This window comes from Lepus europaeus, chromosome 13, assembly GCF_033115175.1.
Source record: "Lepus europaeus isolate LE1 chromosome 13, mLepTim1.pri, whole genome shotgun sequence".
Lineage (NCBI taxonomy): Eukaryota > Metazoa > Chordata > Mammalia > Lagomorpha > Leporidae > Lepus > Lepus europaeus.
The window spans coordinates 61,171,464-61,188,013 of record NC_084839.1 but is presented as its reverse complement, the minus strand read 5'-3'; the positions used below and the strand labels follow the sequence as shown (position 1 = coordinate 61,188,013).

The 16,550-nt window shown below is 51.9% G+C and overlaps 1 protein-coding gene across 1 annotated transcript in view; it reads left to right on the top strand.

Moving 5' to 3' along the window:
* SPRED2 (sprouty related EVH1 domain containing 2) overlaps positions 1-16,354 on the top strand; it is a 124,051-nt gene extending 107,697 nt beyond the window's left edge. The window contains exons 5-6 of the mRNA XM_062209552.1: positions 10,254-10,403; positions 13,244-16,354. Of these exons, the coding sequence (XP_062065536.1) occupies positions 10,254-10,403; positions 13,244-13,909 (816 nt within the window). The 3' untranslated portion in view covers positions 13,910-16,354. The remainder of the gene's footprint in view (positions 1-10,253; positions 10,404-13,243) is intronic.
* The last annotated feature ends 196 nt before the right edge of the window (positions 16,355-16,550 follow it).

Genomic DNA, 16,550 nt, shown 5'->3' with positions numbered 1-16,550 from the left:
GAAAAAACACTCCAAGCTTTTTTTTTTTTAAAGATTTATTTATTTGATAAACAGAGTTATAGAGAGAAGTAGAGACAGAGAGGTCTTCCATCCGCTGGTTCACTCCCCAAATGGCCGCAATGGCCAGAACTGTGCCAGTCCGAAGCCAGGAGCTTCTTCTGGGTCTCCCATGTGGGTGCGAGGGCCCAAGGGCTTGAGACATCTGCTGCTGCTTTCCTAGGCCATAGCAGAGAGCTGGATCGGAAAGTGGAATAGCTGGGACTGAAACTGGTACCCGTATGGGGTGCCGGCACTGCAAACTTGGGCTTTAGCCTGCTGCAACACAGCGTCAGCCCCAAACACTCCCATCTTTTGATTCACTCCGTAAATGCCAAAAATTGTGGGCTGGACCAGGGCCAAAGCGGAGAGTCCGAAACTCAATCTGAGTCTCCCACGTGCGTGACAGGACCCCAGAGACTTGATCCATCAGTGCCGCCTCCTAGGATGCTCCTTGGAGTGAAGCTAGACTCAGACCTGGAGCTGATGCACAGCCAGGTAGTGTGATATGCGATAGAGTGTCGTCAGTTGTAGGCTAGACACCCACCCCGGGAGACTTCTGTAAAGGATGAAGGGTGAAGTGGGTGTAGAGGCTGGAATCTAGGGAAAGGCCTGGATTCTAGACTTGGTTTGCTAGGAGCACTGACCTGACCCTTTGAATTCAAAACCTTTTCAGAGTGAACTTATTTCCCTTGAGTCTGAGCTTGCTGATTGTAGGAGAGGGAAGGTACAAGACAGTGGTGTGGAGCCATCTCTGTCCTTGGCATTTAGCACTGCACTTCCAAATTTTTATTTATTTGAGAGAAACAGAGTATGCTGCAATCCTTTGGTTCATCCCCCAAATGCCCACAATGGCTGGGGTTGAGCCAGGCCAAAGCCAAGAGCTGGGAATGCAATCTGGGTCTCCCATATGGATGCCAGGGACCCAACTACTTGCGCCATCGCCATTGCCTCCCAGGGTGTGTGTTAGCAGGAGGCTGGAGTCAGGAGCAGAGCTGAGACTCCAATTGAGGCTCTCCAGTAGAGGACAGGGATGTCCCAGCAGCATTGCACTGTCACACATCGCTGCATTTGGTCCTCACCACCACCCTGAGAGCTAGGTACTAACACTGTTCATTTTTGCTGACAAAGGCACCATGGCTCAGAGAGAGGGAGGGAACTGTGCGTGGTCCCACTCTCTGCTCATTCAGAATGCAAACCCCAGACCTGCTTGCTGCCTTTCAGGGAAGTTTAAGGATAGGAAATATGGTTCGTTAAATTTCCGGAAATTTTACATACTCAATACATTGGTTCCATTCGCTACCGAAGAGCTGCCCAAACCAGGGACTTTGTAGGCAGCGCTCTGACTTCCAGCCCCAGCCACCTCTGCAGTAGAGGCTCCCGTGTGCTGGCCTGGAAGGCCCTGTCTCACTTTGCAAGATCACTGATGGAAAATGTTTGCTGGTGTCTTCCTGTGGAACTGAAGGATTGGGGCCGACTGTGTGTTATGGAGGAGGAGGAATAAGTAAAAGAGAAAACAGTTTGAAGTTTAACTGAGGCAGCTGGTGCATGTCGTTAAGACCCAAGGGAACAGGGCATCCCCATAACAGGCATTGGCCGCGACCCAGCGCTGGGTGGGCTGGTGTGGAGGTCTCAGAAGATGGATATGGGTTCCTTTATCCTCTGAATGACCATAATTATCAAGCTTACACTACACAATAAGAAGAGGATCTTTTTATTCAGCCTGTAATGCCTACAGTGGCTAAATTACAGCAGTTAAATGTCTATGGTTCTGGGGCCGGCGCCGTGGCTCACTTGGTTAATCCTCCGCCTGCAGCACCAGCGTCCCATATGGGCACCGGGTTCTAGTCCCGGTTGCTCTTCTTCCAGTCCAGCTCTCTGCTGTGGCCCAGGAAGGCAGTGGAGGATGGCCCAAGTGCTTGGGCCCCTGCACCTGCATGGGAGACTAGGAAGAAGCACCTGGCTCCTGGCTTCAGATCGGCGTAGCTCCAGCCATAGTGGCCATTTTGGGGGGTGAACCAACGGAAGGAAGACCTTTCTCTCTGTCTCTCTCACTAACTCTATCTGTCAAATAAATAAAAATAATTTGGCCAAACTTTTCCTTAGGTATCTTGTAAACAGGAACTTCAGGTTAGGCCAGATCTTAAAAAAAAAAAAATTAAAAATATAAAAAACGTCTATGGTTCCAAACAAAAGCTTTGAAAAGCTCTCAGTTTTGGGAAGGCAAAGGCCTTTGCCCTCTACTTGGGTCTGTCTGTATTTATACATACACGTAGGTCACTTCCATCTTTGCAAGCTGGGGATAACAAGGCACTTTTACTCCATTTTACTGATTCTCACCATACCTGTTCAGGGTACCCGAAACCCTGCCTTCCCGCTCCCAACCCCCGGGTCCGTCCAGTGAAGGTGAGCCATGGGAGCCCTTTCCTCCTATATCGAAATGGAACTTCAAGATACAAAAACGGGAAACCTCACAGACTCGTTCTTGGTTTCACACTCGCCGTGAGCGGACTTCTCAGCAAAGGCATCCTCCAGCTCTCTGCTGGGGGGCTGTGTCCTGGAGGAGGACAGGGTGGTCTTCCCCAAGGAGCTGCCTCTTCGGAAGAGAGCACCTGGGACCAATGTAGATCTTCAGGTCAGGGGAGCCAGAGCTACCTGTTCCCAACAACCCATTGGCAAAATAACCACTTCCTGTCTGCCAAAGGAGAAAGGCTTGGCCAGAGGGCCTGGAGCTCATCCAGACGACTTGAACCAACAACCTTTGGAGGTCCTCCCAGCCCAAGTTTCAGAGAAATGATCTCTCTCTCTCTCTCTCTCTCTCACACACACACACACACACACACACACGGTGGCTTCGGAAAGTTTAGGGCAAGCATTGTGGCACTGCAGGTTGAGTTGCCATTTGGGACACTTGCAGCCCATTTTTAAGTGCCAGGTTGAGTCCTAGCTCCTCCGCTTACAAGCCAGCTTTCTACTAATGCATCTTGGAAAGCAGCAGATGATGGCTCAAATGCTTGGGCCTCTGCCACCCGCATGGAGACCCAGACTACAGTTTCAGGTTCCTGGCTTCTGCCCAGCTCATCCCTGGCTGTTGTGTGCATTTGGGGAGTGAACCAGCAGGTGGAAATTCTCTCTGCCTTTCAAATAAATTAAAGATTAAAAAATATTTAAGATGTTTATTTTGGTGCAAATTTGAAATCCATGCATACATAAGGTCTTCAAAAAGTTTATGGAAAATGTGTTATGAAAAAGTTGCACAGATTTTAAAATTTATTTGCATCAAAATCAACTTTTAATTCCATTTTCAAGATTTATATTACTTCTTTGAAAGGCAGAGTTACAGAGAAAGGTAGAGACAGAGAGAGAGAGAGAGAGGTCTTCTATCCTCTGGTTCACTCCCCAAATGGCTGCAATGACCAAGGCCAGGTCAAAGCCAAGAGGCAGGAACTTCTGACAGGTCTCCCATGTGGGTGCGTCTTCTTCTGCTTTCCCAGACGCACCAGCAGGAAACTGGATCGGAAGTGGAGGAGCCAGGAGTTACACCAGTGCCCACATGGGACGCCAGCGCTGCAGACTGGAGCTTAAACCTGCTGCACCACCGTGCCGGCCCCTCCACAGACTTTTTAAAGCGTCCTCATGTATGAGTATAAAAGGGGTTTTTTCTTATTAATAAAACAAGAATCCTTTACAATAGAAAAGATAGCTTTGGTTGCGTCCGCTGTTGGGATGTGTTTTGGTGCTGGGTAGAGGCAAAAAAGAAGGCAAGTACAGTCCTAGCTGCCAGACAGCCCCCTTCCAATCCAGAGGACCAGCAACACTGCAGACAGGGCAGAGTCCTGCTTACTGGGCAGCTCCTGAGTCAGTCAAGCAGCCATCCTAATCCAGCTCCTCTGACCCGGAACGTTCTTGGGAGCAGGGGAGAAGGCTTACGTGGGAACTTGTTAGAGCTCACACAGACCCTGGAGGTCATCTAGAACCAGAGAAGGTCACTGGTCCAGGAGCCCTCCAGGGCCCGTGCTGCAGCCTCCCGGGACTCCCGAGCAGCGTGGTCTGGTGCGCTCACCAGCTTCTCGGCTTCTGTGCCGTAGTCAGAGGTGCGGGCCGGTGGACCTCCCACCGTGCGGCGCAGAGAGGGCTTGGCTCCTGCCGTGGGGTGGTCTCGGGTCAGTGCTGTGTTCCGAGACAGGGCTGATGAAATGCCTGCCCTTGCTCCTCACCACTCCAGCCCCCTCGCTGCTGCCAGCCTTCCCACAGCCCCGCCCTTGAGAAGGCGGTGTCCCTGGCTAGCTCCAGGTGTCCTGGAGGAGACAGCCCCAGGCCTCCCTTCCCCTCTCACTGCAGTTGCCTCGTGCTCTGCCCTCACCCCCTTTTGGAAAAAACAGACTTAGCCGGAAAATCCAGGGTATGGAGGGAAGCACGTAGTCCTGAAAGCACTGTTTTCACTGGGAGATGCGTAGTCCCGACTGCCCCAGAATGCTTGGTCCACAGCCAGGGTCCTGTCCCCAACTGAGGCACGCGGTGCCCTCAGCTGACCTGGTCTCCTGGTTCCTCCTCTGCCTCCTTGAGCTTCCCTTAGTCAGAGGGAGGCACGTTCAGACCCAGGGCACGTGAGCAGGTGCATGGCTTCTGTAAGAATTTCCTACCTCCGCAGACAGGGAAGAGGAGCGGAGCTTCTGAGAGTCAGACATCCTGTTGTACAAAGTGGGCCCGTGTAGCTGGAGGGAGCTTGCCCCCAGTGTAACGTGAAGCATCGGCCTTCCCCTCTCTCCTCTGTTCAATCCAATTCCCAGCCAAAGCAGACAGCACTGACCTTGGGGGACCGGCCAGTTCGTGAACCCAGGCAGCCTCAGCTCATTCTGCACTCACGTTCTGAAAGGATTGTCAAGGTGTCCAGTCTTTTTCTTTCTTCTTCTTCTTCTTTTTTTTTTTAGTACTCTGTACCAGCTTTTGAAACTCTGGTTTTCCTCTCGTGTTAAATTCTGGAGGGCTAGGGTGGGCGTTTGGTACAGTGCTTAGGATACCACATCCCATGTCAGAGTCCTGGCTCCACTTCTGATTCTAGCTTCCTGCTAAAGTGCACTCTGGGAGGCAGCAGGTGATGGGTCCCTGCCACCCATGTGGGAGACCTGGGTTGAGTTCCTGCCTCCCGGCTTCCACCTGGCCCAACAGCCCTGGCTGCTGCTGGCATTTGTAGAGAGAGTGAACCAGCAGGTGGGAAGCCTCTCCCTCTCCATGTCTGTCTCCCTCTTCATCCCGTCCCCTCTCTGCTTTTCAAATAAATCCTGGAGGGTTCTAGGAAACATTGAATTCTCAGTAAGTACACCGTGCTGGTGGGCCTGCAGAATCCAGCCACCGAAGCTTACTGTTTGTGGAGGAGTCTACCGGGTATTCACTGGTGAACCTGAGCCCGTCCCTCTGGCCCTCAGTCAGTGTTGTCCACTCATCTCTGGAGCCGCTCTGCAGGGCCCTGCCCATGCTTCCCTGCTGCTGTGAGGCCTGCACTCTGCTGCGCGAGGGCTCCGCTGCGGCCTCTGCCTGGGCCACAAGGCATCCCCCAGCAACATGGCCGCGTTTGCTGTTAAGGCTGGCAGCACCCATTTCATGCCCCTGCCCTCTGACTCCTGCTTCCACCGCCCTTCCCCTCCCATTCCTGTGTTTTTCTTTACTTATTAAAGTGTTGTCTCAGCTCACTGCCCTGATAGAGGCTTTTCAAAGCCAAGGCACAAGGAGCTTGTTACTGTGTCACTCAGAATAGGTGAGTTTTTATACAAACCATAGACAAGTTGAAACGTTTTCAAAGATATGCCCTTTAAAAAGGCACCTAGTTTGAGTGGTTAAACATATAATTTCCATGTTATAAATATCGTTCCAAAGCATAGAAAACTGCCTGATTCCATTTATGAGAGTCAGAGAAAAATAGAAGCCAATCTCACCTAGGAATCTAGATGACAAGTTTCTGAATAAGGAATTAATTAGTACTTAATGAGACCTGGGCTGGCATTGTGGCATACCCAGTTAAACCACCACCTGCCATGCCAGCATCCCATATGGACACCTGCTTGAGTCCTGGCTGCTCCACTTCCAACCCAGCTTCCTGCTAATGTGCCTGGGAAAGCAGTAGAGAGTGGCCCAGGAGCTTGGGCCCATGCACCCACGTGGGAGACCTGGAAGAAGTTCCTGACTCCTGGTGTAGGCCTGGCCAGGCCTCTCTTTGTCTCCTCCTCTCTCTTTCTCTGTAACTCTGCCTTTCAAATAAATCAAGTATTAGTTTCTTAATCAAGGTGTGTATGGTTTAGCTTGTTACATGACTTTAAATTCTGAGATTTTTACTTACTTATTTAATATTTGCCTTGTTTTAGATTAAGACATTGTTGGAGGTATATGATATAAAAGAGAAATGCAAAATTTAAAAAAAAGCAAATAAGCATTTTAAATCTCATTTCTTTTTTCAGTAACCCTGGGGAAGACTTTATTTCCATTTTACAGATGTAAAAACAAGTTAGAGATTAACTTGACCAAAATCACACACCTAATAATTAGCAGAGACCTGGCTCAAATGTAATCTGCACCAGCCAGGAGCCTGTTATTTTTAGCGTCACCCTGCACTGCGTTTCTGTTGAGTGCCTCGTGTTAGGTTGCACACTTCTTAATTGCACATCTGTTTAATATAGGGCTTAACATGGAGTCAGAGGCAAACCCAGAGGCAAGGGTTATTTGGAGGTACCTTTGAAGGTGGCAGGGCTGTGCAGAAGGTCACCCGTGAGTGAGCAGTGCAGCCTCACTGTGCACACTGGGTGCAGAGGCTCCCAGGGCTGGGAGGCCTGTGGGTGAGTGCCTCTCAGAGGAGCTCGAGTTACGGCCTGTGCACAGGGGTGTTGCAGAAGACCTCGCACTCATGAGGTTGAAGCCCAAACAGTTCAGAGCCAGAGAGCTCGCGACTGCCGGGTGGGTCTTGGGGATGAAGGTGTCGCTGTAGGGAGGTGGGTAGGTTGGGAGGTCTCACCAGTGTGAGTCTTGCTTCTGTGTGCAAGTGCAGGCATCGAGAGGGCTGCTTTTCTTGTGCAGACTTAGAACCAGTTGAGAGGTGCTTGCAGGTAAAAGATTGTTGTTCCCTCTTGCCTTTCTTTTTTTTTTTTTTTTTTTTTTTTAGATTTATTTATTTGAAAGGCAGAGTTACAGAGAGGCAGAAGCAGAGAGAGAAAGTCTCCCATCCACTGGTTCACTCCCCAGATGGCCGCAACAGCCAGAGCTGGGCCAATCAGAAGCCAGGAGCTTCTTCCAGGTCTCCCATGTGGGTGCAGGGGCCCAAGGACTTGGGCCATCTTCTACTGCTTTCCCAGGCCATAGCAGAGAGCTGGATCAGAAGTGGAGCAGCCGGGACTCGAACCAGCACCTCCCTCTTGCCCTGATAGTTCGTTCCTTTCTTTTGCTGCTCTGCAAGATTTGTGTGATTGTGTAGCTCAGAAATCGGCCTCTACATCTGGTGGCACCTCTCCTGACTGCTCTCTTTCCCTGAGTTCAGGGAAACCCTGAGCACGCGAGGGTGGGCCAGGGCACACCATCAGCTCTGCCGCCAGGAGGCCGTACACTGTGGGCAGACATGTCCGTGGTCGTCCTTTGTCCAGACTTGTCGTTAGATTAGGAGGTGCCGAAGGGTTCTGCCCAGTGGTGCATTTTCAGGCAAATGTCTGGGGTACTTTGCACTCACTGTGCAGAAGAGACTGTTGAGGGCTGAGGAGGCATCGGGGTGGTGCTTCCGACTGGCTAACGAACACTGAGGGAAACTGGGAGTGTCTTGTGTCCCAGGGTGACTTCCTACACATTGTTAACCCAGACTTCGGTCACAGAAAAATAGGGTGGGTTAGGGTGATCAGATGACTAACAGGGTGGCTGTGCTATGCTCATAGAGGGCAGCGTCTCACCTAATAGGTGGCCGAACCTTGGTTGTTGGAAAAGAATTTAACCCTTGAGATTTGAATCATGCTGACGGGCCCTTATGTACTCATTCAGAAGGTATTTATTGAGGTCTTTAGCAACCTGTGTATTGTGAGAAGTCCTCCCCTTATCTCCCCCAGGTTCATATAAAGCAGGGTGCCCTAGAAGAACCTATGCTGGTGTTAACTCTTATTTATTTATTTACGTGTATGTATCTTGTAAATACAACATCTGGAACATAGTAATTCTTCCCACCCACTCTCCCACCCCCTCTCCTGTTTAGGCTGAAAAAGTAAAAAAAAAGAAAAAAAGGGGGGGGGGAGGGACTAAGAAATGTTTCTCAACAGTCCAGACATTGCTTATCGAAGTTGATTTTGCTTGTGTGTGTGTGTGTGTGTTTTAATAAAATACTCCAAGGAGTGGGACTAGGAAGCAGTGTCCCCAAGTTTGAGAGGAGCATGCTACGTGGCTTTGTAGCCAGGGGCCTGCGTCGCAATCCCAGCTCCAGCAGTGACTGCAGCGCCCCGCACGGCGTGGTCTCCACATGTGACGTGGGCGCTGTGCTGATCTGCAGGGCTGGGCTGAGGAATCACAGTACACTGTAAGTGATCACACAGTTTGATGTGTGGGTTTGGCTGATCTGCAGCCACCTGTATGGTAAAGGATAGAGGCAGTACCTCTCACCTGCAGAGGAGAGCAGGCTGGGGTTTGGGAGAAAGTACAAGTGCTGGGTATCAGTTAGGTCTCCTTCAGTTACTGGGGTCGCAGGGATAAGGGGGGGAAAGTGACAGGAGACCCTGTACTAGTGATGTGGCTGGTCCTGGTTTATATCTGCAGGAAGTGGGCTTCTTAGGACAGGACCCCAAAGTTAGACAGACATGTCCCACTGGACATATGTGGGTGCTGGAGAGGCTGGCCCTCCACCACCAAGTGGAGCACACGGTCACACGTCAGTCAGGGAGCTGCTTCCCAAGAAAGGGAAAAGAGGAGGGGACAGCAGACAACACGCCCAGCTCCACTCCGTCTGCCTAGGACACTTAGTAAGCGAGGGCAGGGAGAGGCCAGGAGTGGGACACAGGTGGCAAACCTGGGACATTCAAGCTTACGTTACACAGGAGACCTGGCCCGTGGCTTTGGGGCATCCCGGAGCAGCCCAGTGCTCAGGCTTGCTGGATCCAGAAGCTCACTCCCATGGGGCCCGGGGACCTTCTTCTCATGGTTCATGTCCCCTCATCTTCAGCAGGATCCCCAGGCTCATGCGACCCTTAGCCCTTAACTTCAAAGATGGAGATAACGGCTTTTCTGACCTCTCTATCAGAGTCTCTCTCTACTGCTTCAGGGAAGACTTTGTGTCCATGTCAGAATTAGGTAGATTGGAGGATCTGAAACAGACAGAAACCTTGCTTATATGAACCTACAAAAACAGAAAAATCCAGGACGGTTGATGCTATGCACTCTACCGAGTTCTAAAAACTAGCAGTGATCATATTGCATGATGGGAATCAGAGGGTCTGGTCTTTTTTCTGTTTCCTTGTAGTCCAGGTATTGCTGCTTCATAAATGGGGAGGGGAATAAAAAGCGAACTTCTGCCAAATGTATTTGTTTCAACTTGGCCTCGCTCCCAGAAAAACATGTAAAGCACAGATAGGCAAGTAGGACCGGAGGAGTAGAAAGAGGTGGCTGGCAGCCCAGGAGGGGATACCTCCGACTTGCCACAAGCAGGAGACCAGCCCTGAAGACAACCCTTTTCTTTGCATCTGCCAGAGGGGAATCTGTCACACTGAGGCAGCAGAAGATGGGCCGGGGACGCTGTTAAAGCTGACTGCCTTTGAGGAGCATGGGACTCCTGGGCCAGAGCGTTGTGACATGGCTGCCACCTGGGCCCAGCTGGCCTGCTCTGCCGAGCGCACAAAGCATTTAAATATCTGGGATTTCCTTCTAGTGCCTTGCCACAGTGCCTCCCAGCCAAGGGCCGCAGCCAGGGTAACCATTTTCGACCCAGTGGAACACCTCTACTGGGTTGCGCTGGGCCCTCCCCTCAAACCCACTTGCTGCTCCCAAGTCAGAGAAAATAAACCCAGCTTTCCAGAGGCTGGTGGCGTTTAGACAGGCCGACCCTTGAAGAGTCCTCCTGCTGCACCGGCATAAAGTCAAGGTGCCGGAAGTCCATCGAGATGCCGCGGCTCGGGAGATGCATTTGCATAGTGCGTGCTGGGCTTCCGTGTGTGGGGTTCTATTGATGTTGTCTCTTCATTAACACTCAGTTACCTCCCTCCAAACAGACAGCTACAGACAGTTCTTCTAATTCCTCCCAGAAGAGGGAACAACCCACGCGGACAATCTCCTCTCCCACATCCTGTGAGCACCAGAGGATTTACACCCTGGGCCACCTCCACGACTCGTACCCCACGGACCACTATCACCTCGACCAGGTGAGTGGCGTCTCGCTCCTCTGCCATCCTCAGGGCAGTTGGCTCCAGCTCCGGAACGGAGCCACAGCCTCGAGCCCAGGTAGGGTCTCTTCTGCTCTCCTCTGTGCCCCCCGGCCCCATACTGAACGTGCTAGTCTCAGCCTTATCCAGAATTGTCTGTGTGCCAAGCCCTTTATGTGCTTTATCTGGTTTATCCTCACCAGTCACCCCACAAGACTGGTCGCCAGCGTCCCTGGTTTATAGGTGAGGAAGCCGAGCCTTAGGGGAGCTGGAGTACCAGGTGGAACAAGGTGGGAACCCAAGTCTGCCCTCGCCCACGGGGCTACACTGGCCCCTGCGTTCCTGTGTCTCAAGGGCCTCCTGGCTCTGTGGGAGCGCAGAGCCGCGATCAGCGCTAAGGAATGCTGCGCGCTTGGCGCGAGCCCCCTGGCATCACAGGCTGCAGGCCCAGTCTCGCTCAGGGGGATGCAGCCGAAGTCTGGAATTCAGTAATTCAACAAATATTTACTGAGCGACTGCTCTGCAGAGCAGGTTTCCACACTGTGGGGCATGGACTGGTGCCTGTGTGGGGTGATGTGCTCGCTAGGCTGCTTTTGAAATGAGAAGAATAAGAAGGAGCACAAGGCAGCGTGTGTGTGTTTTAAACATAAAGCTAGATTCCTTGGACTTTTTTTTTAAAAGTAACTTTATTATGTGCTTCCTAATATTTTAGCATTAAAATGTTCTCTTTCTAAAATAACATTATGATAGCAGTCATTGGAAATGGACTCTTTGGCTTGCCTTACTTGGCAGCATAAAAAACTAGCAAAGTCTATCAGTTCCCACAGTTTGTTTTGCAGTCCTTTAGGACTGAGACTTTTCCGAAGTCTGGGAAACTCTGATAGGGAAGATCTGGCAGGGATTCGGGTGAAGTGGATGAGGCGTGGCCCTGCCCTCAAGGAGCTCGCGGGCTGGTGCTGGGGAAACCTCTCACAGCACCTGGAGTACCAGGTGGAACAAGGTGGGAACCCAAGTCTGCCCTCGCCCACGGGGCTACACTGGCTGTCTCAGAGCCCTTCTAATGACTGTGACGGCAGTAGGCGTCACCTGCATCCTACGCGCCAAGGCTCTGAGCCGACTCTCGGCACAGGTTGCTTCTCTCTATCCTCACAGCAGCCCATGCAGTTCGGTAGCCAGGGAGACTGCATCTCGGCGACTTGCTAGGCATTCCCATAGCGTAGTCCGCAGTTGACAGCAGTGGGTCACTCCAGAGCCGTGCCCCTCATCCCCAGACAGCCCTTTACCCGCCAAGGACTTCAAAGGCAGAAAATCTCATTCTCTGCCACAGCGGGGCTCCTGGGCGAGCCGGGTTACGTGCGTCTCTCCAGTAAATATTTACCCCGCGCCTGCTGCCCTGGACAAGGCGCTGTTGAACACCGCAGCGGGACCAGCTGCCGAGAAGGCTCGTTCGCACTAGGGGAGAAGGCAGTTTGGATTTGAGCGTTAGAGGGTGTGGCTCTGGATCTGCCCACTCACCATCTGAGAGACTGGAGCCCAGAGGTCAGGTCAGGTCATAGAGCCTTCACTCACCCTTCTCTCTTCTCTGCATGCGCTCTGCCCAGCAGGTTGCAGACTGAGCCCTCCTTTTTTCTAGAATGCCCCTACTGTTCTTTAGAACGTGGCCAGCACTGAGAAGTGCGCCTCCTGTCATGCCCAGTGCCCACATACCCTATACATGCAGAAGATGAGAACCTCCATGAAACAGCACTTTCCGGTGCAGACAACATGTAAAGGAAGCCAGGCTCACGAGAGAACGTACTGCACAGCAACAGCTGAGGGGCAGGCCTGTGACCTGGCGGTGAGGACGCCAGAGTCCCACAGCAGACTGCTGGAGTTGGGGTCCCAGCTCTGGCTTCTGGCTCCAGCTTCCTGCCAGTGCAGACCCTGGGAGGCAGCAGGTGATGGATGGTTCAAGTAGTTGGATATCGATCACCCAGAGACCTGAATTCAATTCCCAGCTCCTGGATTTGGTGCAGCCCAGCATGGTCCTCCTTGCAGGCAGCTGGGGAGTGAGCCAGCAAATAGGAGCTTGCTCTATGTGTGTCTCTTTTCTTTTCCTTTTTCCTCCTTCCTCCCCTCCCAGCACCCATCCCCTTTAAAAAAAAAAAAAACAAACAGGTGAGACTGTTAGGAGTCAGCATGGCTGGTACTCTGGGAGTAGAAGGTACCTGAGGGAGGTGGAGAACGTTCTGGGAGGCAGGCAGGTCCTGTTCTGCCCCATCACTTGGGTATGTTGGCCTTCTGAATATTCTAGACTCCTGTGATGTGCACACTTGTTGGCACATATGATAATACTTCAACAAAAGGGAGGGAAATGCTGGTCTCAACCCATTACATAGATGTCCAGATGCAGTCAATGAGTTGAGACTCAGACCTTGAAATCCATCTTTGATCGACCATCAAGATGTTCAGTAATTAACAGGATGGGTCCATTTGGTTAAGCAGCGCCTAGAAGGGGCCATGCTGGCAATTTTGTTAGCAGTGAAGGTGCCCACGCTCCCCATCAGAGTGCCTGGGTTCCAGTGCTGGTTCTGCTGCCTCGTGTCCCTGCTGCCCGCATGTGGGAGATCCAGATTGAGGTTCTGGGGTCCTGGTGTCAGCCTAGCCCACCCCGTGTGTGTCCGACTTTTGGGGAGAGAACCAGCCGATGAGAACTCTCTCTGTGTCTCATTGCGGTAAATGAGTTATTTTAAAAGGAAGCTCCTCGCTGGGGGTGAAAGGTGCCTTCTGGCGGACTTGGGAGGGAGGCCGCTGTTTTTGGCCACTACTGTGAAACAAATTCTCCTTCTTCCCCGGGGCAGCCGATGCCGAGGCCCTACCGCCAGGTGAGCTTCCCGGACGACGACGAGGAGATTGTGCGCATCAACCCCCGGGAGAAGATCTGGATGACCGGCTACGAGGACTACCGGCACGCGCCGGTCAGGGCCAAGTACCCGGACCCCTCGGAGGACGTGGACTCGTACGTGCGCTTCGCCAAGGGCGAGGTCCCCAAGCACGACTACAACTACCCCTACGTGGACTCCTCAGACTTTGGCCTCGGCGAGGACCCCAAAGGCCGCGGGGGCGGCGTGATCAAGACGCAGCCGTCCCGGGGCAAGTCCCGGTGGCGGAAGGAAGACGGCGAGCGCTCCCGGTGCGTGTACTGCAGGGACATGTTCAACCACGAGGAGAACCGGCGGGGCCACTGTCAGGACGCTCCCGACTCGGTGAGAACTTGCATCCGCCGGGTGAGCTGTATGTGGTGTGCGGACAGCATGCTCTATCACTGTATGTCGGACCCCGAGGGGGACTACACAGACCCCTGCTCGTGCGACACTAGCGACGAGAAGTTTTGCCTCCGGTGGATGGCTCTTATTGCCTTGTCTTTCCTGGCCCCCTGTATGTGCTGTTACCTGCCCCTTCGGGCCTGCTACCACTGCGGAGTGCTGTGCAGGTGCTGCGGGGGCAAGCACAAAGCGGCCGCGTGACTCGGCATCTCTCACGCGCTCCTCTCCTGCCCTGGGACCGAGAGGCACCATTCCAGCCCCGGGAACCTGCCCGGGGGGCTCTCGGCTCCCTCCGCCACCGCCCTGCGGCGGCCGCACACACCCACTCACACACAGTGTTCTGAGGAAAGGAACTTGGGCCTGGACTCTGGTGTATTATTAACAACCTGTAATCAAGCTGTTTTATCCATGCGGCCATTTCCTGTCTGTCCTCCCCACCTCTTCCAGTTCAAAGGCGTCTGTAGTGGGAACTGCTGCGGATTTGGGGCTGGGTTTTCCCAGACCCGGTCTTTCTCTAGGTCCAGCAGCAGGTTCCTGCGGAACCCTGATACCCGAATGATGCGACCCTACCGGAAGTATTTTAACCTGCAGTCAGTTATTATGTATAGGAGGTGAGCTAGTTAACAAACTTGTACCATAAAATATCGCTTTAACTCTTCTAAAGCCAAATTTCCCGTGAAAGCTGCAGTTTCTCTAAATCCATCATTTTCTGTCCCTGCCTCCTGCCACCCCCTCCTCGTGCAAAAATAATAATAATAACCTGTCGAAATTGTTCACTGATGCAAAACATTCACCATAAAATGAGAATTGAGCCTTAACTTCAGATTAACTCATGAGAATCAGGAAAACTCCTTCAGCTGCATCACACCCTCAGACGAGGGCTAGAAAGGAGATATTTCAGGTTTCTATGAGCCTCCCTGGTTATCCTAAAAGTTGATTTTTTTTTACTTGCTAAAAAAAAAATTAGCACTATTAGAATAAGAGTAAAAATTAGAGTAAGAAATCTTGCTCGTTGTTTTGCGAGCCAGATAGTCTATTCAAACACAAACCAGTGCTGTGGGAGCGAGTGGCACTACGGTTGTGGGGGATAGAGCTATAGGAGTTTCTTGCCCTCCCCCTAGTGGCTATTTATAGAAACAGGGTGGGGGGTTTTAAATATCATCACTTCCAAGAGTGGTGGGGTCGCATTTTTGCCTGTGGGTTTATGTTTTCATTTTCATTTTGGACTCAACTTCATGTCACCAAATTCTTCATTTATACTTGGGAAAAAACAAGGCCATATGTACAAACCCTTCCAATGCCTAAGTGTCTTTCTCCTGCAACTCCAAACCCAGACTTGCCACTTTGCGTGCACAGGTGGTTAGGCCAGCCGGCCGGTTCCACCTGTCACCTTGCCACGTAGGAGGCTTCTTACTTAGCTGGAACAGAGTATTTTTCTAATATATTGGGAGGAAAAGCCAAATCTTCTTATTGAAGAAAAAGGAAAAGTGAAGAGTGGTTACCTGTACCTAGCATAGTACAATCAGAACCTCGTGGAGACCACGGGGGACAGACAGCAGGCCTGTCGACACTGGCTGTTCTTCCTGCCACAGTCCTTCTGTGGGAATCGCCAGCCACTGGCAGGACCCTGTCCCCCTCGCCTCCTTTCCCCTGTCCTTCCTCTATTGCACACAGGACATAGTCTTCAAGGAAAGTGCTAGCCATGCTTAACCTCCCCGGCAAGGCATTCAGCCCGCCTGGGAGCCCTTCCCGTTTCTTCTGCGTACACGCCCGGTGTGCTTCTGAGTTGGTTGGCAGCTCAACTTGCCATTCGTTGGAGTGACCAGTGGGACCCGGTTCACGGTCCGTGTGGATCGATGGAAGGAGAGCTAACGGCTTCCCTGCCTGGAGAACAGCGAGAAGCCCTCCAGCCTCCCGCTCCGACGACGCTGTCGAGACGGCACCTTCTTCCCGCCTGAGGTCTCCCTCGGGGTCTCTCTCTAAGGTCTCCTCTCTACAAAGCACAACACTAATGTATGTGTCCTTAGACTTCCGTTCAAGCGCCCCTATTTATTTCAACAGGAACACACGTTTCAGAGCCACCTTTCGTTTGTCACCTCTGTTGTCCTGCCCACCCTCCTTTGCCCCTCGACCCTTCCTACCTGCGAGTCTTACTCCGCAAATCCTCTCTGGTTTGTGAAGGCAGCGGTTAAGGGCACAAAGACGGCCATGGGGACATTTATGTAAATACGTCTCTCCCAGCACCACCCTGCAGCTGAACAACGTGTAGTGCTTTCCCAGTCAGCTTTGCCATCATGACGTCAGTCATTTGAGAAAAGTACTCAGATTTTATTTTTGTATCGGTGGTAACAAAACATTAACCAAAAGGTTTTCTGTTGGGAAGCTTCCCTGACCGTCTCCCCCTCCCCCACCCAAGCTGTTTGCTCACATTAACAAATTAAAAGTGCCTGAGACATGATCCATTCTTTCCCTGTATATTAAAACCCCGTTGTATTGATTTTTTATAATAAGCCTTTTTACCTCTGTGTAAAAAAATATATATACAAGTGTATGATGTACATTTTAGTTCTTAACTTTTTTTTATGGTTTCTAATATGTATGACCAATGTAGCCATTGCTTTAAAATGTACCATGTAAATATAAACACATCCTATCAGATCGCTGACTCGGGGATGTTTGTGGGGCCGGCGACCAAGGGAGGGGAGCCATGGAGCTGGGGCAGACAGGCGGTTCTTGCACCTGGGACGGGGTGGGCTTTTCTCTGTGGAAGGGACGCGTGGACACCGCTCTGGCTTTTGCGATGCGTCCCCGCCTCTGGTTATGTCATATTCCCGAGGCGGGG